Source organism: Anticarsia gemmatalis, chromosome 18, assembly GCF_050436995.1.
Source record: "Anticarsia gemmatalis isolate Benzon Research Colony breed Stoneville strain chromosome 18, ilAntGemm2 primary, whole genome shotgun sequence".
In the NCBI taxonomy this organism is placed as follows: domain Eukaryota; kingdom Metazoa; phylum Arthropoda; class Insecta; order Lepidoptera; family Erebidae; genus Anticarsia; species Anticarsia gemmatalis.
In genome coordinates this window covers 9250756-9277678 of record NC_134762.1, presented here as the reverse complement: position 1 = coordinate 9277678, position 26923 = coordinate 9250756, and the positions used below count along the sequence as shown (strand labels likewise).

Genomic DNA, 26923 nt, shown 5'->3' with positions numbered 1-26923 from the left:
GAACGTGTAACCACAGTCTTACAATCTATACTTAACATCCGATTTTTTAAGTTCGATTGTAATTTTTTACCCGACTGCCGAATTAGGTTTGTTTGGGCGCCATAGGATTGTGGGGGACCCATATTTTTTCTCTTCTAAACTGATCGTGTGGGGTATCAAAATAAAGAGTTTATGAGGTGATTTCAAAAATAAGGGAACAAAATATGACCAGATGTATCCTTCGACTGCACAGCATAATTTTCTTCTTGTTTACGTCTTTTTAGTTCGCTTAGCAGTCAGGATTTTGATATTTTGAATCATTTTGTTTTATAATTTAGATAGGATGTTTATATTTTGTAGAGTGGGAAGGAGATGATGTTTTAAAATGAAAATACTTTTTTATTACTTAATATTTTTTTATTCATCTTCAATTATAACAAGAACGTCATCTAAGAACTGTGCAGGTGGTACTATATTTTCTTGGTACCTAGCCCAACTTAGGTACCATATTATAGACATAACATGGGCGCAGCAGCCTACAGTTCGTTTGCCTACGATACAGTTACAATAATATTTTAATATTGCTTCCCTACGTCTGCGAGAACTGTCAACTAAAACATAAACAAAATACGTTTTGCGACTTATATGCCTTGACTGAATGCGTCCTCTTAGTAGCCATGAAGTACTTATTTGAAGCCGACAGCTCTCGCAGTAGTTCCCTGTTGACCTCCCTGCACACTTCAATTACATAGCCATCATTGCCCCTTACATGTTCACCGAAATAAGAACGTGCCTGCTTTATTTGATATGTGCCTAGTGATATCAGTATGAGCTCATTATCAGTAAGCTGGGGAAAATCATTAAGATTATCATTGTGTACAGTAATTGTATGAAAATTAGCCCTTCGCCTATTATAATTATTTCTTAAAATAAATTCGGCTAATTCATTTTCTGTATTCATATGAATATTTATTTGTTCTAATATTTCCCCAGCATCTACACGATCAACAACAGGAGGGTGAAAATTGTTTAAGAGAGCAGCAGCCACTTCAAAATCTTTTACAAAACTTTTATAATAATAATATAATTTAAAATCTCTTTTAAATCTGCCGTTTACTACCTCCACAACCCAACGGCATATGGTGACTGCTCTCGATTTATTTGCTTCACTAGTAAAAAGCTGTGTTTCACCCTCCTCTAATGAAGCAGGCACATAAGTCCTATATCCATATTCGTGCAATAAGGGCAATGAATCACGAAAGCCCCTATCCAGTATAAAAGCATCACCTTGACGGAAGTATTCCCGTAATGGCCTTTCGCTTGAAAATTCTTTTTTCATTATATCAGCGTCTGAAGTGGTGGCTGGATAGGGGCCCAGCACATCAATTATATGTCCATCGGTACATACCATTAAAAACGGTTTCATGAGGTTGCGATATTTGTGCATGCTATATGTTCTTTTTTGGTATAAATAATTTGAACTCTTTTCAATGTAGCAATATGTTCCATCAAATATTACAATGGGCCTATCAACTCTCTCAAAGTTACCAAACAATGTTTTTGGTATAGAGAGATTTCTTTCCACAATTTGCTGCCTATTAATATGATGTAAACCTAGGTGTCTAGGTACAAAATACTCATATAGTATATCTCTTACTTGGTGCAACCACTTTTCAAGAGTTCGCCTAGAGACTTTTAATAATGTAGACAACCTCTCATCAGAATCCCCAGTTCTAAGTTTAATTAAATATGCTGCTAAAGCTAGTGACGCTCTGGGTATTTCTAATAACTGAGGGACCTCATTGAACATTTGATGGAACTGTGCTTTATTTAACCCTATCCATGTGTGAACAACATGGTCTTCCATTTCATCTATACTCTCAAAATGAAGTACTCCCGAATATACAACTTCTTTTAAGGACATCATGTCCTGAATGTGTTTAGCTGTAAAAGACTGTACATAATTATTTCTCAAACTGTTGAGAAAATCCCATGCTTCTACAACTAAATGACGGTCGCAAAGACGATTGTTCTGAGGGACATAATATTTATACTGATTGAGCAACATTTTCCTAGTAGAAAGCGGAACTCTGTACCTCTCTGTTCTCCGGCATCCTTCAATAAAGCACCTACTTTCTGTTTCTATAGCTCTCATGTAATCTGGTAATACAATAGTAGGTTCCGGCTGATTTCTTCTAACTTCTTCAAGTGGAGGGTCAGCAGCAATAACTTGTGCCGGTGGCTGTATTTCATATGAAGGGTCAGCAGCAAAAACTTGTGCGGGTGGCTGTATTTCCTCTACTGGAGGGTCAGCAGTAAGAACTTGCACTGGTGGCTGTGTTTCTTCAATTCGGCTTGCTTGCGAAGAAGATGATGGGCGAGAGACCATATGGACAGCAGCTCTGTCTGCAGCCACCCAACAAGTATGGCATATGCGACTAGTTTCTACTATCTGCAACAAATGAACGATACAATGATCATTTAAGAATTTCAAGGATTAATTCGAATTACAACAATAGTAGTTTATGCAACAGCCATATAAAAGAGGTTATTAATATATGAGCGGAGGTTTGTGATAATAGTATCACACAAGTGTTTTAATACCTAATTATATGCTGTTTATCTTCACTCATACATTTGAAATAAAATTAAAGTGTAAAGTTCACAATCTCAAAGGTTGGACTGCAAGAGGTCACTCAATAACTATACTACATTAAAAAGTTATTTTATGATACAGATTTTTTTAAATCAAAGGAGAAGCTTGAATTATAATGGTTATTTTTTTTAATGAAAAAGTATTTATTTATTTATTTATTTTATAGTTTATGTACACACAGATAAATAATAATAAGAAAATACATTATAAATATGAGTACAAAGGTACAGCTAAGTAAGTAAGGTAAGCATGTGTTTATAGATTATGTTTTGAATTCAAAATTGGAACATTACATTGTGAGTGTAGATAAAAGCATTTATAGAACACATTGTAAACTCAGCATCTGATTTAACTTACAGCTTTAGGCATAATCCACTCTTGAATAACATTATAAATTCTCAATTCACGAGGTGAGCCAGTGTGAAGTAAATGGCTGGCTTTAGATGCAAGAGAACGTCAACAGCGAAGACAAACACTACGGTGGCCAAGAAGTCTAGGTCCACCAAGAGGTGATCTTTGAGCCCGTTCCCAGCAAGCTTGTGCCCAATAGTTACTTATGTGGCTTTTAAATGTATACCTATCTATACTTTATTATTCAGCGTGGGAGACAGTGGTGAGCTAATAAACGGAGTGAGTAAGTATTAACAGATTCTGGTGCACGCCAATGTCGAATCACTGCTAATATCATTTCGTCATCCAAAGCTCGACGACCTAGTGTAGAACAGCGACTACTTAGTCGCGATGCCACAATTTGCACAACGATCCATGATGTCAATCAATATCCAATCGGCAGGCCGTTCGTAGAATCCAAAATAACAAGTCCAAGTTCAACGTTTAAGCGGGGTTCTTCGAGTCCGGTATGGCAGCAAGGCAAGGGTCGTACAAGAAGGAAGATAGAAGTCCGTAGGAATGCAGAGGTCCAGGAAAATATCAATAAAAATATGGGAGGAAACGCACTCAGAACGCACACGCACTAGACGATACGAAACGAACGAGTGTATCTCCGTATCTAGCAATTGCTCTGTATCTCCGTATCTAGCAATTATGTAAACCCATCCATTAATTATCTCGTTTTCGGGCAATAATGGAAGAATCGCACTAAGTTCAATTATTCGCACCTCCTTCAAATCTTGTGACGTTCGTGAGGTCATATTCAGGCTTTTTCCTTTTTTAAAAATGGCTTTGTTGTAATGATAATAACAACCTTTTATTATGACTGTTGGAAAGACTTTGATAATGGCATTCATTGCAGCCTTTTCATAATCAAGTTAAAATTTTGTTGGATTCCAATCCGGCAACTGCGACTTAATCATTTGAAACAGAATTAAGTAGCTCTGCATTGTTTTGTTGGTCATTAAAGCATATATCACAGGGGTTATATTTGTGTGGTTTATTTTACTACCAGTATCTACATGAATTGTATACAATTGCACGAATGGAGAAGGGCAGCTTCTGAATGTGCCATCGCCATAAAATTCTTTTGATTCACATGTAATTTGCCTTGCTTCCACCGAGGAAAATACTATTATTCGTGTATTATTAGTTTTATTTGAGTAGTCTGTAGGGATGTGACTTTGAGTCAAAAAAATCGATTATCTAATAATCGATTTTTTTTGTTCAAGATAAATCGATTTGTAAAAAAATCGAATTTCGAGGAAATAATCGATTTTTTATAGATATTTTTAACTTCCCGCTAAGAAAATCGAAGATTTTCAAAAATCGGGAAGTTATTGGTTTTACCCCGTTTTGCAAAAATCGAGTTTTCATCAGATCTCGACGTTTTGAAGTCACAGGAAGCTTCCCTGACAACCCCCGCGATGTTGTCACTATGTCTGTATGTATGTATGTGTGTGTGTGTGTGTGTGTGTGTGTGTGTGTGTGTAAGTATGTGACCCGCTTATAACTTTTGAACGACTCAACCTATCGGAACCTACCCAACGGCGTTCTAAAGAGTTCCCTCAAACTTAGATTTCCTGTGAATTTGAACCGATTTGGACCGATAGATTTTGAGAAATCTCAAAAAAACTACGAAAAAATTTTTTTTAAAACGTGGTTTTTTTGGAATAACTTTTAAACGGCTTCATCGATCGACTCCAAAATCTAATCAGCTCTTAAACTTGAAAAACCACGTCGATCGTCGCATATCCGGTCCAAATAAGTTGATTTGTTCGAGAGATATCGTGAACGAAAGAAAACCGAAAAAAGTGTTTTTTTTACATAACTTCGCCATTTCTAATCGGATCATTTTTGACGATATAGGATAAATATTAGAGCTCGAAAAACCGCGTCGATTGCCGCAAACCGGGTCAAAATCGGTTTATTCGTTCGTGAGTTATCGTTGACGAAAGAAAACCGAAAAAAGTGTTTTTTCGGGATAACTTCGAAATTTCTAGTTCGATCAATTCAAACTTAAAGATTCTTGATAGAGCTTAGAAAACTGCGTCGAATGCCGCCAAGCGCGTGAAAATCGGTTCATCCGTTCAAAAGTTATTGCAGTTAGAAATTTCAAAAAATAGTGTTTTATCACACTTCTATCAGACTTTTGAGCTCGAAGAGCTCAAAAGAATAGAACAGCTATTTTTTTGAGCTCGGAGAGCTCAAAATGACAAGAAAATTATATTTTTGAGCTCAAAGAGCTCAAAAACGTAATAAGGATAATTTTGAGCGCTTGAGTATGGAATTAGCGGGAAGTTGCAGGGATGGCCTTTAGGGTGAACCGTTTTCCAGATTTTTTTTTTATGCGAGAAATACTTATTCAATATATTAGTGAAACGTATGAGCAATTGATTAAAAAAAAAATCATTTTGGATAATATAAGTATAATAAAATAACCAAAAGATTATAAATACAAATTTGAATTGTTTATATACAAATTTTCAGTACTGTTAAATATTTTATTGCAGTAAGTATAATACTGTACAGTAACAGTAAGAAATATAACGACAATTGTTTGGTCACAAAATGAATAAAATACAAAACAAAGTACTCTCTATAATTTAAGTTTAGACAATAAAAAAAAATAATTTGAATGATCATTCATCAGTATCGCTCAAAATTTCACCGAAAAAGATAAAATAACCTGAAGAAGATAAATAATGAATAAAATGACAAACGTTTCAAAATTAAAATACAAAACAAATTGTCCTTTAAACTTTATGTTTAAATAATAGAATAAATTATTATTATAACAAATGTTCAGAATATTATAAAACTAAAAAGACAATAATATTTTTTCTTAAACTTTGAGTTTAAATAGTAAATAAAAAACTAAAATAAGTAATTGCTACAAATATTTAGTATCACTTAACATGTGACTAGAATCAACTAGAATAGAAGTAAAATAAACCGATTAGTTTAAGTAGTAAATATAGTGACAATTGTTGAATATTAACTTAGAAAAGAAAAGAAAACTTTCTTTAAACTTTGAGTTTTAATAATAAAAAAACTAAAATTAGTAATTGCTACAAATGTTTTCTATCACTAAACATTTGACTAGAATCAAAGTGAAATAAACCGATTAGTTTAAGTAGTAAATAAAACGATAATTATCATGGATGAATATTGAAAAAGAAAAGAAAGCTTTCTCCACACTGTAAATTAAAATATATCAAACTTAACTTAAACAAATTATTGCCATAAGTCTTCAGTCAAAGAGTTTAAAAATAATAATTTTGGTAATCGCTTCCCTAAAATACGGTTTCGAGTTTTCCTGACAATATTTCCTGCTTTCGAAAATAACCTTTCAGCTGGTGCAGAAGTGGCCATAACTGAGAGGTGTTTCCGAGCCAAGTCAGTTAACTTGGGGAAAGTTCCCTCAGAACTTCTCCACACATCGAGAGGGTCTGCTTTAAGATTTGATAATGGTGCTGCAATGTATAAGTCTAGTTCAGTATTTTTGCTCATTGACGTATTAGCGGCCATTATTTTTTCATGGTGTACCTGCCATATATCTTGTCCGTCGTTGGTCACTTCTGATGAAGCAGATGATTCAGAATGGGTCACTGCTAGAGTATCACCATTATTGGTACTTATACTTAAACATCGGTTAGTATAATTAATTGTTTTTGACAAAGAAAATGGCTCATCTAAATGAATTTTTTTGAATCTTGGATCCAAAAATGTCGCGACCGAGAAAAGGTGAACTTTTTGGATATTTTCAAATCTTTTATTTAATTCAGTTTGTAGTGAATATTTTAATTGGTCGGCTAAATCGCTGGTTATCGGTATTGCGTCTAACACTGTTCTTAAACACTTGATGATGGGTATGGCTTTGCTAGCTGTCACATATTTTTCAGCGCTCATTTCTTCAGTAACATTGTGAAAAGGCTTTAAAACCTTTCCAATTTCTTTCAGCACAACAATTTCGTTTGCTTGAAGCATTTGGGGTGCATTCGGATGGTTGATTAAAATAGATCCTATTGTGCTGCTCATCAACACAAAACGCTCAATCATGAATAATTGTGAGTTCCACCTTGTAGACACGTCTCCAACCAAATGCTTCAATTTTCCTTCGGCAACACTTTGCTGCATTTGCATTTGTCGCAGTTCTTCAGCACCTACACCACTTTGATGGAACCAAGTTACGATTTTTCGGACTTTATCCAAAAAAAGTTTAACATCAGTGGAATTCACAGAATTTTCAACTACTAGATTCAATGTATGTGCCAAACATCGAATGTGTTTTGCTCGTCCAAAAGTAATTTCAACAGCTTTGACGATGTTACTGCCATTATCTGTAGTAACACTGACAATTTTTTCATGAGACAAACCCCAATCTTCACAAACTTTAAGAATCATCTCCGATAAATATTCTCCTGTATGACTGTCATGCAGCGGTTCACACGCAATATTTATTGATTTCATTTCAAAGTTTTCTATACAGTGTACTGTCACGCCTAAGAAACTTCTTAGCTGCATATCCTTCCATTCATCTATCGTAAGACAGACGTTTTTAACAGACCGTAATTTTTGTTTGATAAGGGCTTTTTTTTCTTCATACTTAGTATCAATAAGATCTGTTATAGTTTTACGACATGGAACCTTGTACAAAGGAGCCACAGTCTTCATTAATTTTTTAAATCCTGTTCCTTCTACCATACTGTAAGGAAGACTGTCCCGGCATATCATTTCTGCGATGCTTTGAGTTATTTGCTTATTTTTATCGCCATCTGTAGCATATGCCGAAATTTTTGAAAAAGCCGCTCCGATACCTGATCTAGCTCGTTTTGGTGTTGAAGATAAAGCCTCACTTTCTGTTGCTGAAGATTGCACTAATGAATTACTATGCCCCAACTGAGTAGCATCATGAATATCAACTTCATGCGAGTTCTGCAGCGTTAAAATAAAAAAAAAAGAAATTATAAATATTTTCATCATTTTATCAAAATTACTATTTACAATAGTTTTGTTTTCTAATAAGTGATATCTGGGAAATTTTTATAACATGAAAATATTATTAACTTAAAAAACAATAATGTATACTAGATTGAGCAATGGAACGTATATTTTTCACGTCAGTCAGTTGGCTTAAGTGTTTGCAATTAAAGCAGACAAAATGTTATTCATTATAAAAATGTAATAACAATTCTGTCATTGGGATAATTAATAATACATATTGCATCAAATGTTAAGTGTTACCTCGTCAGCTTGTAAAACATCAGAATGTTTCCTTTCCATGTGCTGTTTCAAATTTGTAGTATTACTACATGTTTTCAACTCTTTTGGACAGTATTTACATTTCGCTGTAGCATTATCTTTCTTTATTATAAAATACTTTCGCCAGGAGCTTCTGGGTGTTTTTCCAGTGGAAGACATTTTTAAGGTTAATGACAACTATCTTCACTTCACACTTCAAAACTTCAAAGAATTAATAAAAGACTAAAAGACTCAAAAGATCACAACTTATTACATATTTGTACGTAAAGATGGCGCTGATTTCTTATCGACTCGTTAGCGTTCAGTAAGCTTACCCATTATTTCATTTATCGCATAGATGGCATTCTTTGCAAAAATCGATTTAAAATGCTTAATTTGTATAATCGATTTATTAAAAATCGATTTTTACAATTAATAAAATCGATTACAAAAAATCGATTTAAAAAAAAAAAAATCGATTAAAACAAAAATCGATTATTTATTCTCTTCCCTAGTAGTCTGCTAACAAAAAGTTATTATATCTTGGTGGCACTTCGACTTCAAGAGCGTTTTTAAATAACATCTTTGAAACTCCAGCTTCTTTGTTCCGTTGTCTATACAGTGTACTTTTAACGCTAGTAAATATTGGTATGTTGGATACAATATTTATACCGGCATCTTTAAGGTTGCCTATCATGGAATTGAATTTTTGTGGAATGTTAGGAAAGTCCGGTTTGTACAATTCAGTCTTTAATTTATGGATTGATTCATCAATTTCGTTCTTCGCAAAGTCTGGAGCATGGCTATGAGCAGTCTCGTCTAGTATTCGTTGATCCTATAAATAGAAAATAGCAACAATAATAACAGGAGTCAAAGCTGTCGTATTAGTAATATTCGTCATATTGTTTAACCCTGCGTATGATTAAAACAAGTTGTTTTAAAACACGTGTTTATAACAGTTCCAAATAAATCGATTAAGTGTTTATGCCGCGTTTGTGTATGACGCATCTACTACTTACTACTTAGCATACATGTTGAACGTCACTTGTCGCGCGCCTAATGTTGTCTTATAGTGTAAACTCGGCTTTATTAATAATACATTTTGAAACAAGTTTTAAGCAATTTTAAAAGCCTTAAGAAAAATTGTTTTAAGCCGCTTTTAATAATAGCGTATGCTTGGAAGAAATGAAAACGAATAAGTATTTAGGACTTTAAGTAGCTTGAAATAAAACAAATCAATAGTTTTATGAAAATAATGCAAAGCATTCATTCACAAATAAACGTATTGATTAACAAACAAACCATAGGTTTATCAGTAAACTTTATTATATAGGTACTTACTTTTATTCTCAAGATTCCTTTGCAAATGTTTCGTTTTGTGCACGCCCACACTATTAATCCGCTACTATGCTTTCGTCTAGCATAAAATTGATGTCCACTTCGTAGCAAATTGTCCCACCATTCCTTTTAATTAAATTTAATGGCACTTGACCGGACGAACTAGATGCGGTGGGCTCTGACATTGTCGACAACGTGCACTTTGCTTCGTTGCACTGCTCTGACTAATTCATTTTGCGTCCCTCTCCCGACACGTGGCCGCCGCCGCCGGGGCCGCGGGAAGAGGGATGCAAAAGTATTTTAACATTAAATGTGCATGGAAAATAACCGCCATTACACACTCGCGATAACTGATGTTGCCGGCTTATCATAACTTTATTTTGCTATACATAATTTTAATTGTCACAACATACTTATGGTTAATTATATGTATTTGGAAAATTGTTTAAAGTTCAAATTAACAACAACATTAGAACTGATAATTGTTGTAAAATGTGATGATTTACTCTGATATATTATATAAAGCTGATTGTATTTAGGTACCTCCCCCCCCTTATTACGTGGGACTTAAATATAGATGGCGAGATGTGGGTGTAATATTACACCTCTGCCTACCCCTTCGGGGATAGATACAGGCGTGAGTCTATGTATGTATGTATGTATTTAGGTATTGTAATTTTATTCAATTATTTAAGAATAAAACGTTCAAAGGAGAATCACCAGCAATATGACGAATAAATGTTTTTAAAGTAAAAACCGATTTATTTCTTCTTTTCATTAACTACTGTAATATTGTGACTGGTTGGGAAATTACTAATAAGAAGTTCCCATCGAGTAACAGTGTGACTGGTTGGGAAATTAGAAATAAAAAGTTCCCATCGAGTAACAGTGTGACTGGTTGGGATTTTTTTCTTAAAAACATTCCCATCGAGTAACAGTGTGGCATTTGAGGGTGTTACTCGTTGGGAACAAATGCATTTGTCTTCATCTAGGTGTTTCCATGTATAATATTAGCATATATACTTTTACAAAATAAAACAATATTAATAATATTCCATCAAAGCTGGTTAGATTAGTAAGCGGACCCCGGATACAACTAGGAAAACGCTAGGACGATGATGATACTTTTACAAAAAAGTATATATGTATTTCTAGTATGTGATTGTGTAGTACCTATAGTACAAGCTCTGCTTATTGTTGCGGAATATTATATCATAAGATTAAATAAAGACCTAAAGAAACAAATACCTAATTGATTTCAGTCTACTGGATATCTGTAACTCAAAACAACTGTCTTCTTCACATACATATACCTAACATAATAATATGTCTTATTAATATCACATACCTGCTGGTGTTCCAACAAGAGAGCAATATGTTCTTGATTCTGCTGTTCGTCAGCAGGTATCATAGATGACAGGCTATTTCCACACACAGCACACATTAAACCAAAATCATGACCATCATGTTCAGGTGAATTTGGAATTTGAAGGTCTGGTTGTGGGGGTGAACCAGGAAGTCTTGTCCTTCTAGCCCGAAGCCAACATGGAACACAAACTTCATCTTCAGAAGTAAGTTAAAACAAAATTGAGCTATTTAAAAATATATTTCTTTTATTAAACATGTAGGGGGAAGGTGGGCATGAAAGAGCCAGTTTTGGAAACTAACTCGTTTTAATATCTGAAACTCATTAAAACTGCATGGTTTATATTTAAATTAAAAAGGAGATACGCAACAACCCCATACAACAAAGGCTATGTTATGGACAAAAAAACCAAGCTTGGTTTTATGAAGAGACAATAGTCTGCTATCCTCTAGTGTAATTTTTATTCTGCTAACTAGCAGGGTTTGAAAACTATAGGGAATAAAAATTATCAACATTTCTACAACGTTACAATTGCTAAGTGCCATTTTTTTGTATTTACAATATTGGATAGCAGGCTGCTGTTGACCTCTCTGCACACTTCTATCGAAAAGGATCCATTAGCCCTTACATGCTCACCATAATAGGAACGTGCCTGTTTTATTTGGTATGTTCCTAAACAGATAAGTATAAGCTCTGAATAGGTCAGCTGGGGAAAATCATTTACATTATTATTTTCTACATTTATTTGCACAAAACCAGTTCGCCGCCTATTTAAATTACGTCTAATTACAATATCTGCTAATGTGTTTTCAATATGCATTTTATCATTTATTATTTCTAAGATTTCCCCAGCATCATTCCTATCTCTAAGAAGAGGATGAAATGCATTTATTAGGGCAGCAGCAATTGAAAAATCTTAAATAATATTTGTGGATGCAGCGTTATAATATTCTTGCCTGAATATTTTGTAATCTCGTTTAAATCTGCCATTTACCACTTCAACAACCCAACGACAAATTGTTACTGCCCTCGATTGGTTAGCATTTAATGTGCTCAATTGTGTTTCACCCTCTTGTACAGATAATGGCATGTAAGGACGATATCCACCATTTCTTAATAATGGTAATACATCCCTGAAACCCCTATCCAGAATAAAAGCATTTTCTTGAAAATATGATTGTAATTATTGATTTCTAAATTCATTTCTTAACCTTTTCACCGCCACGGACGTTAAGAGACGTAAAATTGAAAATCGCTCACGACGCCATCGACGTGATAGCACGTCAAAAATATCACTTTTTTATAGTTCAAAATAAACATACAACAATACGTTTCAAGTGTTTTCTTTCTCCTGTTATTATTACCTAAACATATTTATTACATTATTACACAAAGACATATAATAATTAGACAGTTGTACCTGAAAAAAAAACAAAGTAAATCATCATGCAAAATGTATAAATTTAGCCCGCAAATCCACGCCACAGACGTGAAGACGCGTCAACTAGTGATGTGCAAGGAAAAGGACTACAATCTAAACACTTTATGCAATATTTCGAAAACAAATTGAAATACTTCACTCCTTTCTGAAAAAAAAATTTTTTGTCTGATATGTTTTAAATTAGATTCAATACAAACCTAAATATGTAATAAAACTACCATATCTAGTGATAAACTCATGACTAAATAAGTGCAAATCGATCATTTTGTGGCAACTCTCGCGCATCTCTATTAGCGGAATCCCTTACAGTGCTTCGTACGCCACTGACGGAATCAGACGGCGCGCTCTGACGTCACCCGCGCTGCTGGACACTCGTAGTGTTGTTGCAATACGTTATTAATAATAGGTACATAAATTCTTGTGTATAATAAATTTTTCGTACACCATCTGCGCCACAAAAATGTCTTCAAGTCAAATGACGACAGAAGAGCTGTTGAGAGTGTTAGAAGGTGTAGAAGATGATGTTATATATATACAGAGCACAAAACATATTTATTTTACCGAGTCATAGAGTTCTTTCAAACTGTGTTTCCATGTTACTCTACATCAAAATAAATTTTATAGACTAGAAAAATATTACGAAAATTTTATTTCTACATTTATTAAAATCGTAAGATACGAGTACGAAACAATTGTGCAAAATTGAGTATTGATTATAATTTAACGTATTCAGATGAATGATTAAACGTAACGATATATTATACTTCACTCCGACTTGCCACACTGGTACATCTCTAATATAAGGCGGCAAAATTTGAAATCGCAGCGCTGACCACGCCAGTGGCGTTTCTTAACGTCAAAAGGTGTCGTCACAACTGGGATTAGTGCTGTGACTTTTTGAATAAAATATTTGAATTAAGTACTTTTTTTATGCAAATTGTTCGTGTATATCATTGTTATTTTTGGGTAATGAGTACTGAGTAGTGTAAAGTTGACACATGGGAGAAATTCAATAAAATTTTGTGGTACTTTTATGCAATTTTTACTCATAATATAAGAACACGTAAAATTAATCGAAGTTTTATCGATATACACTTTTCCCGTGACTATTATTTTGTAGGTATAAACGAAGGAATTTATTGCTTGGCGTGGGGAACACCGATTTTCAATATTACTCTGGCGGTGAAAAGGTTAATATATCAGCATCAGATGTTGTTGCTGGATAGGGGCCAAACACCTCAATAATATACCCATCAGTACTTACAACCAAAAACATTTTCACAAGATTGCGGTATTTATGTAGCGAGTAAGTGCTTTTTTGAAATAAATAATTAGAACTTTTTTGGACATATATATAAGTTCCATCCATGATGGCTATAGCACTTCCACCATTACCAAATAGTCCGTTGGGTATTAAAAGATTATGTTGAGCCACTTGTTCCCTGGTTATATGATTTAAACCCAAGTGCAATGGGACATAATGATCAATCAACATCTCTCTTGCTTGTTTAACGAAGTTTAATTTGGTTCTACTGGATAATTTCATTAAAGTGGCAATACGATCATAGGAATCACCTGTTCTCAGCTTAATTAAATATGCTGCCAGAGACTTAGCTCCGCTGGCTGTGTCACGGAGCCTGGGAACCTCAGTCAAAATTCTATTAAATTCTTCCTTGCTGCGACCCAACCAGTAAAAAAATAAATGATTTGGTATAGAATTTATGTTGCTAAAATCTAATACTTCAGGTATTGACTGTAAAATCTTCATCATATCCTCTATAAAAGATGCAGTAAATGTATTAATTCTTCTGTGTAGATTATTTAAAAAAGACCAGTCGTTATTAATCAAATGCAAAGAGCATATCCTATTATTCAAAGGAATATAGTATTTATATTCCTTTAATAATAGCTGTCTTAAAGCTAGAGGAATGTTTAGTCGTTCTGGGTTCTCACATCTTGCTACAAAGCATTGGCTTTGTGATACACCAGCTCTTGAATACCCCGGCAGAGTTATCATTACAGTCTCTTGTTCAACAGCAACTGGTTCATGTGGCACAGGTGGATCATGTGCTACAGGTGGTTCAGGTGGCTCCAAGGCAACATCTGGTTCCACACTGATTGACCGCCTTTGCACTGGCGGTTGAGCTCTGTTTGCTCTCTGCCAGCATGGATGACAAATAGAGCTTGTTGGGCTTACCTAATTAATAAATGAAATTGATGCATTTATTATATATAATATACTATCTATATCATTGATGGTAACCTAATTCAACTATCTATACACTTACTTGTCGAGGTAAAATCCATGAGGATATGACATCATGAATATGTCTTTCACGGTTGGAACCGTAAGTAAGCGTATGAGATCTGATGCGCAACAAGGATCTTCCACAATTAATACAGACATATCTATGGCCAACGTGGGGGACAATATCTTGACCAGGTCCTGCTAATGGCTGTCTAGCCAATAACCAGCAGGAGTGGCAGATAACGTCTGATTCCGTAACCTGAAATAAATAACATAAAACTTATTACTTAAACATGTAAATAAATAGATAAAATCTTCATTATTAACTGTGCTAACAAAATAAATTAAAACCTACCGGTCGCGGTGCAATCCATTCTCTTATAACAGATAGAATTTCGTTCGAATCCAACGGATGTCTTCTTTCACGGTTCTGTCCTCGACTTAGGGCTATGCCACAGTTTATACACCGTTCATAATCCATTATACACGAGCCAAATTCGTTAATCCGCACTACGTAGCCAAGTTATAATGTAAAGCGTAGATCCAAAGTCCAAGAAAGCCGAAGTCAGGTGGTTAAGCAGTAACAGAAATCCAGAAAAACAGGCACAAATCGTCTACAAGCAAAAAAACAACAACACGAAAGTCGGGAATGATAAATTCTGTTGACAATCGATATCGCGACAGAGGGCAAGTGTTGCAATTTCTTTAAAAAAAAGCTATTTATAGATTCGTGAAATAATTCAAAATATTGATTAAGAGTTATTTTAGTATTTATTTATTATTTATATATTATTTTTGTACTTGAATAACTATTTCAATTACATTTTCTTGCAGATATAGGGTAATTGTACAATTATTTATATACTAACAATACGAAACTGTATGTCTTAACTGACAACACTAAGCTTCTACCGGTTAGCCTTCCGGAATCTATATATAATTTCAGGTGGCTCAAAAACTTTGACAAGTCCTTCAGCCACCTGTCTCCAAAAATCTCGCGCACTACATTGATGGCGAGTGCAAAATATTATATGGGCGTTCATTAGCGTGATATTTAGAAGGCGGCGGAAGACCTTCTTATACCATACAATATTTCGCACTCGCTCTATTGGAAATGCCGATAGGAGTTGATCCTTCCTATCGACACCCCCCATCGCGCGATTGTAATCAAGTACAACGTTAGGCTTGTACTTGAACCGGCCATATTTTTCGGCTCCCCCAACAACACCATCGTGATGTATCGATAGTAACGACACTATGTTTGAATCTCGCCACATCACCATACTTAAGTCTTCGGTGTAACTATGGACGATCTCGCCTTCCCTTAGCTCGTGCTTCTTAATCTTTTTCATCGCTTCAGGGACAAACTCTCTGTTGAGTCGAATAGTCCCGAAGCAGTCTGTCCTCTGTGACTTCAAATAACGAGCTAGCAAAGGCGAGTTATAAAAATTGTCCATGACTAAGGTGTGCCCTAGATTATATGTATAAGGGCTTCACCAGATCATGGACAATTTTGGAGGTGGCGTTGGTGGGTAGTGGTGGCATGTCTATCAGTGCGTCTCTTGGTCCATCAGTCAAGTCTATCTGTCCATCTTTTTATTCTTCAGTCAAATCTATCTGTTCATCTTTTGATTCTTCAGTCAAGTCTATCTGTCCAAGTGTTGGTCCTTCAGTCAAGTCTGTCGGTCTGTCTGTGCGGTCATTCGTCTGTCTGTCCGTCTTTCCAGTATAGATGGAAAATCTCCACAAATAGCCGGTGTCTGATTCGCACAGCTCATACGATTTTACGCCTACTTTGGCAGCTTTGGTGGCAATTTTTTGTGCGAATGACAGGCGACCTTGCCATTTGAGGAGAGATTCATCTATAGCGATCTCCTGTCGCGGAAGATACAGCGAGCGAAATTTTTTTTGCAAGTGATCTATCACTGGCTGTATTTTTCGCAGCTTTTTTTCGTCATTTGTCAAAGTGTGGTTGTCAGTCGGATTACTAAAATGCAAAAGTCGTTTAATTAAAATAAATCTATTGTATCCTCCTGAGTCCGAGAGTATGCTATTTTGGTTTATTGATTTGATTTTTACAACATGATATCTTACCATTATATAGATACAAGAAAAAATAAAATAAAAATTATAGCATGTGGAAAACTAATTTTTCGCGATGTTCTATATTAAAAACACCAGTTTTATACAACTATGATCATGAATTTTTGATGTGCTTAATTTAGGATAGTCGTTTCTAATATGAAATGAAACACCTCATACTTAAACATATATTTATTTGAAATAATCACTCTCTGCTCCGTAATTGAAATATATTTTAAATGTAAACCACTATTGTTTTGGTTGTTAATCACAAAAACGCTAATCTTTACCAAAATCTTTGAATGAAAAACAAAAAATAATCAAAAACTAAATAATAACTTTCTTCATGAACTACCTAATTATATTGTTTTACTTAACTTTAATCAGTCTCACAATTTTACATAATGGAGATCTTAAATTAATAATTAATCTGAATCAGAATTAGCGGTACACCCATGGAATTGAGCAAAACAATTCCTAGAACTACATAAACATAAGTAGACACGACAAAAACGGCACTTAGCTGTTGTTTTCTTATTGCAGCCTTCCTTGCGACATCTCTGCTGCTTCTTTGTAAATTGTGGCATATGTCGTGCATTCGATGTTCTTTTTTGGACAGTTGGCAAGGGATTTATTGCAGTTCGCCTATTTTTTTGCTGGCTTGGTAGATCTAAATGTTCATCACATGATTCCTCTTCAGCTAAGGATGCCGAGTTTTCCTCTATCAATTTAAAGCCCAATTTTAACTTGTACTCACGCAGCTGAGGTATTTTGTGCAAGGGGTCATTCTGAAGCTTACGTTGCTCACGATAAATAATCCAAGAATTCGACACAGCAATGTCAATCATATGAAAAATAAACCTGATAGTCCACTTACGAGTTCGCGCCCGTATCGGGCAAACTGCTATCATTCTGTCTGCCAAATCGACGCCACCCATATTCGCGTTGTACATTTTGATGACTTCTGGGCGTGGAACTTGGATATATCTTTTAGTTATTTTATTCCAACGCTTACATGTATCAACATTTTCGTCAGTGAAACAAGTTGACATTAGTAAAACGGGCTTGTTGTCTAACCATTTTGTTACAGCTATTTTTCCATCTTGCGAAGCAAGAACCTCAGTAGTTCCACGGCTCTGTTTTGAGAACTCATTGTCAGGTGTCATGACGCAGTCGCGAGGTACACGATTCTTCATGATAGTCCCAGAAGCATTAAAACCACGATGGGTTAATTCTTGCATCAACTTCATAGATGTGAAGTAGCGATCAAAGTACAAATAGTGTCCCGGAACTAATGACGTTGTCAGGTACAAAACAGCTGACTCTCCCAAACTGAAACCATCATAATCTGAAAACGTCGTTGCTCCCTCGTATACCTTCACAAATACATCCGTTAGGGTTGGCCAAAACAAATACTTTTAATCCGACGGGATTGGGCTTATTAGGGCAGTACTGCCTAATACCACATTGACCTGAGAATGGTATAATCATTTCGTCTATTGAGAGATGCTCGGACTTTTGTTGAACATGACATCCTTCGCAGATACGGTCAAATAGAGGTGTTACTTTCCAGATTTTGTCGATTGCGCGCTGACTGTCTGGGATATCATTATCGAAAACTACCTTAAACCGGGTTCTTAACAAGAAAAATCTGTCACGGGTCATATTATCTGCCACTATTGGAAGTCGCCAAGCTTTTTCCCAGTACATTTTGATTTTAGGATAGCCAATAGTGGCCATGACCATAGATATACCAAAGAATGTCTTCAATTCTCTCAATGTGAGTCCAAGACTCTTTTGATTCTTCAGCATTTCTGTTTGGTTGGTTGCTGTTACCATTTTCTCTAAAATTGTATCGTCTATATAGTCTTCAAAATATTTAAACATTTCGAAATCATTAAAAACTCTTTGAACATAATTAGGTGAATGTAAGTTGTGTTTAGTTGGGCTAAACACTCCTGTCCAAGTATTACTGGTTTCATTGTTAACTTGTACAATCCTACCTCTTCCCCGTGCTCGCATGAAACGTCTTCCACCTCTGCGTGAAGATTGTCTTACTCTGGATCCTCGAATCAATGAAGATGATGAAAGCGCTGGCGATGAAGGAGGTGGTGTCGATAACTCTAGATCTTCTTCTGAATCAGAGCTATTATTTATTTATTTATTTTATTTATTCAAACTTTATATACAGGGCTGTATAAAGGCGGACTTAATGCCAGGGGCATTTTCTGCCAGTCTACCTTGGGGTGATGCAGAGATTTTTATGAAGGTGTTAAAAAGAGGAAGGAGAGTGAGTTGAGAAAGGGTGTACAAATAAATAATAATAGGTGTAGACAATATGAGGTGTAAATAAATAATAATATAAAGTATATACACACAAAATAAAAAACACAATTATACATACATACATATTAGCTACATATATATAAAAAACATACAGTATATATGTATATATACATATATATATATAATAGGTACATATAAGAATATATATATATATATAAACTAAGATAATTGTGACGATTCTGCAACTTTGTTCAATAAAAGATCTCGTACTTTGCTCTTGAACGTAAGACGGTTAGTGGACATCCTGATTTCAAGAGGGAGCGCATTCCATAACAAGACTGCTTGGACAGGGAACGAAGAATTGACGAACCCAGAAGTGTGGGATGGACAGAGAAGAATAAGATTGCTTGAAGAGCGGAGATTACGATTGTGGTTATCACACAAGTATTGAAAGTAGGGAGTTAGGTAGGCTGGGGGAGTAGGGGAAGTAAGAAAAGAGAAGAGTGTGGTGAGCGCTCGTAAATTACGGCGCTCACGAATAGGTAGCCACCTAAGTTGGGAGCGATAGGTAGATACATGATCATACTTGCGAAGATTGAATATAAATCGAATGCAGTTGTTAAGAAGACGGTCGAGTTTGTTGAGGAGATCTGCATTCAGGTCGAAGTAACACACATCACCATAGTCGATCAGAGGGAATATTAAAGTCTGCACAAGCATGGCTTTGGTCCTAGATGTCAGAAAGTTCTTGAGGCGATATAAAGCCCGCAGTGTGCTAGTCACTCTGCGACAAACATTGGCTATTTGGACTTTCCAGCTCAAAGTAGAATCAATGTTAAGACCTAAATCTCTCACTGAAGACGTCATTTCAATAGTTGAGCCATTAAAGACTATGGGTGGTACATGAAGATGACCTAATCGGCTAATATTGCGGTGGCTGCCTACCACTATAGCCTGACATTTAGCAGGGTTAACGGCCAAGCCAAACTTCTCAGACCAGCACTTGACGTGTTCAAGATCACCATTCACGACGTCTACCGCTGTCGATATAGAGTCCACGGTCTCTTGCGAATAAAGTTGCAAGTCATCAGCGTACAGATGATACGTTCCTCGAAGATTTTGGGTTACCAGATTGATGAAGATTGAAAACAGTAAAGGAGAAAGAATGCCGCCTTGTGGGACGCCAGAATCCAGTTCCCGCCAGCTCGATGAAGATTCACCGAAGCGAACCGATTGCTGGCGCCCTTGAAGATAAGAGGAAAACCAATTCAGCGCACCGGAAGATATGTTAAGATGGGAAAGGATAGAGAGAAGGATATCATGGCTGACGGTATTGAAGGCGTTCGAGAAGTCTACCAAAGCCATAATAGTGACCTTAGTATCCTCCATCCCCGCCCTAATATCGCCAGTCACCTTAAGGAGTGCCGACGTAGTGCTGTGACCTGGCCTGAACCCGGATTGTAGTGGGCTAAGTAAGTTGTTGCTTAACACAAACTGTGTTAATTGTTTGTGCACACAGGCCTCCAGCACTTTGGAGAGAAAAGGTAGAATGGAAATAGGTCGGAAGTGAGCTGGAAGCGACGGATTTGGGATTTTAGGCAACGGTATAATGTGAGCTTTGCGCCACAAAGAAGGATAGGAACCAGAGGTAAGGGAGAAATTTATGATATGGGATATGGCGGGGAGCAGGTGATCCAACACAGTGACAATCATGCGTCGACTGACGTCATCAGCGCCTACTGCATTCGATTTAATGGACAGGATTATCTTTTTAATTTCTTCCGGTGTTACTGGAGAAAAGGAGAAGGATTCAATATTTAGTCTGGGTAATTCCAATATGGATTGGACAGTATCGAACTTGGTTTGGTGATCAAAAGATGTAGTGGACGTAAAGTGACGATTTATATCATCCAAACCAACCGTGCACTGTAAGTTACTGCTGTGACGTTTGCCAATACCGAGGGTCCCGAGAAACCTCCAGATATCGGCAGGGGAAGAAGAGGAAAGATTATTTAGAAAATGCCGGCGTTTAGCGTTACGTACCATCTGATTGCATCGGTTCCTTGCAACTTTAAACTGGTGCCAATTCTCGTCACACCGATCTCTGCGAAACTTGGCAAAGGCCCTATCTCTTCGCCTCATGGCCATTCGAACGCCTTCTGACATCCAGGGCGCAGGAGGACGTTTAAGCCTAACCTTCCTAACTGGCGCGTGGACATCAAACAGCCCAACAACAGCTCTATTGAAAATAGCAATTTTGTCATCAATGCTCGAAGCTGTTGTTAGCTGCTCCCAGTCAAGGTTAGCAGCGTCCATACCTAAATACTCAACATTCATACGCCCGAAACAACGCTTGTACAGAACCTTAGGACGGGTTTTAGGAGGCTTTAGGGAGTAGGACATTAAGATCAGGTCGTGGTGAGAGAAACCGGGAGCTGGGTATTGGCCAGAGGATGAGACAAGGGAGGGAGCAGACGTGAGGATTAAGTCCAGCCAGGTATCTTCACCTTCAGTGTTGTGGTGAGTGGCATGTAGGGGTAGAACGTGAAGGCTGGTGGACTCGACGATCTCAAGCAGTTTACAGGAGCGAGGTGAGCGGAGGGAAAGGAGATCAGTATTGAAATCGCCCATGATGATATGATGTGAGTAACTGGACCCCGTAGATTCCAGCACCGACTCGATGCTGGAGAAATAGTCAACGGAAGGGGGACAATATACGACGCCAAGAAGGACTTTGGCTTCTTTGACACAAACCTCGAGAAAAATAAATTCAGCTGATGCAGAGTAATAAGGACAAGAAGAGTTTAGAATGCGGTAGGTGAAGTCACTTCTAAGATAGATAGCGACGCCACCACCTCTCCTATCTATGCGGTCATTGCGGATTAGAGTGAAACCAGAAAGAGAGTAGGAAGAAGAAGGTAAGTGAGGTTTGAGCCAGGTCTCCGAAATCAGGATGGCATGAACGTCAGCATCAGCGAATGCCTCTTGTAGATCACTATAGTGGCTCGGTATACTTTGCGCATTTAGGTGACATACGTTAAACACATTTTTATTTGTACATAGAAAATTTTGGCGAACAAAATCACCGAGCGTGCCCCTTGTGGAGCTGAAACTATCGTTCAAGGAAGAGCTAAAATCGTCAGCAGATGCAAAAGAAGCTTCATCTTCGCTAGACATAATATTGAAGAAAAAATAAAATTAATAAATATATATTATAATAAAGGAATACCACTAAATAATTAAAAAAAACAAAAAGAGAAAGGAATAAAACGGTGCAAATTGCATCTCTGCACCACCCGCCAGCTAACACACACTAACACAAAATTTATAAGTTAAAAAAAAAATACAGAAACAAAATGAAAAAAAGGGGAAGTTGAACGAAATTAAATGTTAAACATAACGCAACACTAAACATTTCCGAACGAAACTGAAGAAGTCACAGAGTCAGATGTCATCTGTCAGTTTGACAGCTGACAACTCTGCGATCCTGTCAGTGCGCAAGTTAAAATTTAACGAAATGAGTTTAAAAATAATACGGTGTAATGTGAAGGTGAACGTTAAATTGAAATAAATAGTTGACATATAAGAGGGTCGCGTTAACACTATACCGTGCACTGTTACTAGAATCGATGACGTCACAATATAAACAAGAAAACTACTAGATCTTACGCGGTTTCGAACTAGCCGCAGATGATACAGTGTTCGCTGCTGCATGCTTCGGCCGGGAGGAGTTAACAGTGCCCACCTTTGGATGCAGGGTAGTAAGCTTGTTCAGGTCGTCCATGGTGATGACCTTATGACGGCTTCCATCCGATGTTTTGACGACAATTGCACCGTCCTGGGTCCAGCAGTCCTTAATGCCGAAATGCTGCCGAGCGTTAGCAAATATAGTTTGGCGGGTCCTTGTCAGAAACTCTCTAACCGAGATCAACGTCCCCCGCAGCTTCGCCTTCGCTCGCCAAACAGAAGACCGGACCTCCGCATCCGAGAAGCGCACAAGTACAGGACGATGGTGTTTACCTCCAGGGGTGCCAATCCTGTGGCAGACCCCAATAGACGATGCTGTGACAGCGGTCAAGCCCATCTTGCCCTGGAGAATGATGGAGGCCATACCTTCACTGTCAATGTTCTCCGTCTCCGGGATCCCGAGGAAGAGAAGGTCCTTCCTGCGATGTCTGGTCTCGATGGAGTCCACCATCCGTGCACATTCTGCTACTTGTTGCCGGAGCAAGCTGAGGACACCAAACATAAGCTCACGGAAGGTCTGGAACTCCTCAGCCACCTTTGCCACTGTGTCCTTCGCCGCACCCGTCTGCAGTTGAGCCTCCAGTTCAGCCATCCTTTTGTTGAAGGTTTCTTCTAGCTTCGCCTGGGTCAGTTGAATTTCACTAAGCTGAGACATTGTGTAGCAACTTGTGAAAGTGACTTGCAACTTTTCTGTGATTTGTGTTCAGCTGGCAGGTGGTGTTTAGTGAAGCAATATCACTACATATATTATATTATAATAATAATTGTGAGTACTATAACTAAGATATTGAGTCAATAAAATTAAAAATAAACTGATAAATTAATTAAATAAAAATAAAATTAGGAGGAGTGATTTTTTGTGTCCACTTATTTTGACACCTACCCACAAAAAAAAAAATCTATTACACCTATCAGAATCAGAATTTGGTTGAACTTCAGGTGGCTGGTACAGGTCATCATCATCAGAAGCACTAAAATCACCCTCACTTCGGTCTAACTCGTCGAGAATTTGATCTTGATGTAAAACTGAAAGAAAAGAAAGAACCACCTTTAAAAACGAACGTTCTAAAATAAGTACACCCAAAATGACAACAGTACTGTATAGAAACCACATGTACTAAATTAAGGACATTGATCGAATTCTAGTCATGGAGTAGGGTTATTTGAGTAAATCGGTGAAATAATTGTGATTAATTACTGTACAAAAATTAGTAAGCATGTACAAACTCCGAAAAACTAGCATTTTGCAAAAAAATATACGATTCAAATGGATTAACTTACCCCGTTGTCTTGGCGCACGCGTCCCTCGTTGTTGCGACGCCATGTTCGGTTTGACAGAAAGGACTGAGTGGGGAGAAACTTTTTTTTCTTTTAACTAAAAACTACAACGTTTCGTTTCACGAAAAAAACTTGATGCTAAATTGGTGCACTTCGGTAAAATATTTTATTTTTTTGGTTGTCCTAAATTTAGAACTTCAGTACTCAGGAGGGTATGTCATAATGTCAGCAAAGTATTTTAATGTTAGATAGCCATTTTCCCCCCAGTAATTTTTCTCGACAGGATTCGGGAACAAACCCTGCAAGATAAGAATTGCGAGGAACTTGGCTATCTCATCTCTGTCCACATTTTTAAAGTAGTTAAGTCTTGAGTGAGGTGTCAAATGTTTGTCAATCTGTCGCGTCGCGTGTTTGTTTGTCTGTCTTATTATGAGGTCAAAAAGATCGTCGTCGAAAAAATTTGAAAAATATGTCTAGTGGTGTCATATTATCGGTCACTGGGAAGGTCGGTCCTGCATTTCCAGTAAATGGTTCACGTTTTCCCCGGAAAGAGTTATGATCTTGAACCCAATCGAAAGACAAATGGTCAGTCGGAATTAACTCTGTAAGGAGTCGATCTGAATTTTTGTCGTCATTGATCAGCCAGGTATGCAAGTCGTCGTAATCTCGTCAAAGTTATAAGCAGTCGTCATTTGATGTGGTAATATGTGTGTCGGTCCGTCACTTGGTATGTTTGCGACATCCACAATGTCCTCATCTTCGTCCGACTCCATGCTCTCAAGCCACTTTTGTAGGTCAGATTCTGTCTTTTCCGAATAGGAACCTGAAACAAACACCTTGTAAGGTCTCTTTCACGGTTTCAATTATGAAAAATTATTTTTATATGCCTATAATGTAACACCTATTAGTTGTTGAAGCGAGACTACAATATTTATTTACCATCGATATATTCCTCACGCACATATACATACCCATGTTTATATTCATGGCCTTTGCCAGCGGTGCTTTTGCCGGTGGTGCCTTGTCCACTTTCACTGCCGGGGTGATTAACGTTGGATCTAAAATAAATTTGCATTATTAAAATCTGTTTAAATTGTTAAAATCTTTTTACATAAAAGCTTATATTATAGAACTCACCAGTAGGTTTTTGTAACGACGTTTTAGAAATAGGCAAGCAAAGCCAATTTCTCTCATCACTTTCTGAAAAGTAAAGTAAGGTTATGATTTGTTCAATAGATTATTGAAAATTAATAATATTACATTTACTTACTTAATAATCCACTTGTGAAGTCTACCGTGAGTTCACCTACGACCGAGCTTTCGGCAGTGCTTATAGTGCTGACAAATGTAACAGTCATATAATCACAGTACTGATAGAGGTCAAGTAAATCCTTAAGTTACGATATACCTAATCGGAGTAGCACACGAATCTTGCCTCGACAGTACGTGGTCATCAGACTCTAGTTTTGACGCTTTTGCGGCGTCAACTTGCTGCTTGCTGAAAAAAAAAACAAAATTAAGTTTTCGATTATACATAAGTATATTATTTAAATATTATACCGTACCGTACATACCGTAATTCCCAAGGCTGTAGCTTGGGCGCTGGCGGCGTAGTAGGAGTACCAGGAGTCAGTCGGCAATCGACTCGTTCAGGAGATGTTTTTCTAAAATTCGAATGATTTTATAACACGCCATAAATAATATTTGTATGTTGTATATGATTTTGTTGGTATGTTCGGAGTAATCTTCAAAAGTACTGAACCGATTTTAGCAATTCTTTGATTTATATGTAGCTGCATTATCCGCGACTACTAGAAACTGTATAACATCACACTACAGCCAATAGAAGCGGAGCAGCAATGAAAAATGTTGCAAAAACGGTATAATGCCACATAAGGCGTGGACCTGGCTGAAGCCGGGCTTATCATATATTTACTAACTTTTGTCTCTTTCGCGGCGGTGCATCCGGTAGAAGCGATCGCGAAAGTTGTTTCAGTCGCTTCCGTGCGTCGAGCTCTTTTTGTACATCCGGTTCAAGCTTAGACAATATTTTTTTAGTATTTGCTTTTGATTTCCGCATCAATTCAATCTTTTTCATAACTTCTGAAATTAAGAAAACAAAAATGAATAAAAATAAACCTGCGATATTTCAAATATTTTTGTGAAATCATACAATAGGTACCTTGCACTTGGCCCAGGAACTGGTTCTAATTCTAATTCGCTGCTGTAGCTACCCCCCCTTCTATTTTCACCTCCTCTACCTCTTCCTCTCACCACCCTTCCACTTTGAATACTTCCTCTCCCGCCCCTACCTCTTTGGCCACTTCCTCTGCCCCCCCTTTCACCACTTCCCCCACTTGCCAAACCATATGCTTGTTGTCCATTACTACAAATTAAAAATATTATTAATAATAAATAAATAAAATTATAAAATATATAATACATGCTTAAATAAATAAATTAACGGTTAAGTACAGCCAAAGCATTATGAAGTGAGTAATACATGATTAAGACGGAAAAAAATATCGAGTAAGTTAATTTGCCTTTTACCAAATTTTAAAAAGCACAAACACCTAAAAACGGCAAAAAAACATTAAAACCAATCAACTAACACCTATAGTCATAATAAAACGAACAATGCAAACATGAGAAAAAGCGCGTGCTAGGTGCCAGCCCTGAGAGTAAAACTTACTTTGCTCCTTGGAAACGTTTGTTTCCAAAACAATCGTCTGTAAATATATACTCACGGGACGCCAATATTCGTGAAATCCAGAATATCTATTAAATATTTGCACTGTTGCTGGCATTGCTGCAAAATCTTGTGCACTGTTGCTGGCATATTATACCATGGGTATAAATTTAAATACA

The 26923-nt window shown here is 36.8% G+C and overlaps 2 protein-coding genes across 3 annotated transcripts; both read right to left on the bottom strand.

Moving 5' to 3' along the window:
• Positions 1 to 102: 102 nt before the first annotated feature.
• On the bottom strand, positions 103 to 14397 carry LOC142980452 (uncharacterized). Of its 2 annotated transcripts, none has more exons than XM_076125843.1 (3): positions 14368 to 14397; positions 10956 to 11136; positions 103 to 2431 (listed from the first exon to the last, which is right to left on the bottom strand). In XM_076125843.1, the coding sequence occupies exons 1-3, from the start codon at positions 14382 to 14384 to the stop codon at positions 587 to 589; spliced, it is 2043 nt and encodes a 680-aa protein (XP_075981958.1). In that variant the 5' UTR covers positions 14385 to 14397; the 3' UTR covers positions 103 to 586. The 2 variants fall into 2 exon arrangements, with proteins under 2 accessions (XP_075981958.1, XP_075981959.1); XM_076125844.1 differs by lacking the exon at positions 14368 to 14397 and adding an exon at positions 13679 to 13844.
• Positions 14398 to 23494: 9097 nt separating this feature from the next.
• Positions 23495 to 26375, bottom strand: LOC142980453 (uncharacterized). The gene is made up of 9 exons (XM_076125846.1): positions 26238 to 26375; positions 25996 to 26158; positions 25630 to 25719; positions 25464 to 25553; positions 25326 to 25393; positions 25193 to 25255; positions 25027 to 25113; positions 24059 to 24878; positions 23495 to 23803 (listed from the first exon to the last, which is right to left on the bottom strand). The coding sequence occupies exons 2-8, from the start codon at positions 26151 to 26153 to the stop codon at positions 24694 to 24696; spliced, it is 741 nt and encodes a 246-aa protein (XP_075981961.1). The 5' UTR covers positions 26154 to 26158; positions 26238 to 26375; the 3' UTR covers positions 23495 to 23803; positions 24059 to 24693.
• Positions 26376 to 26923: the final 548 nt, after the last annotated feature.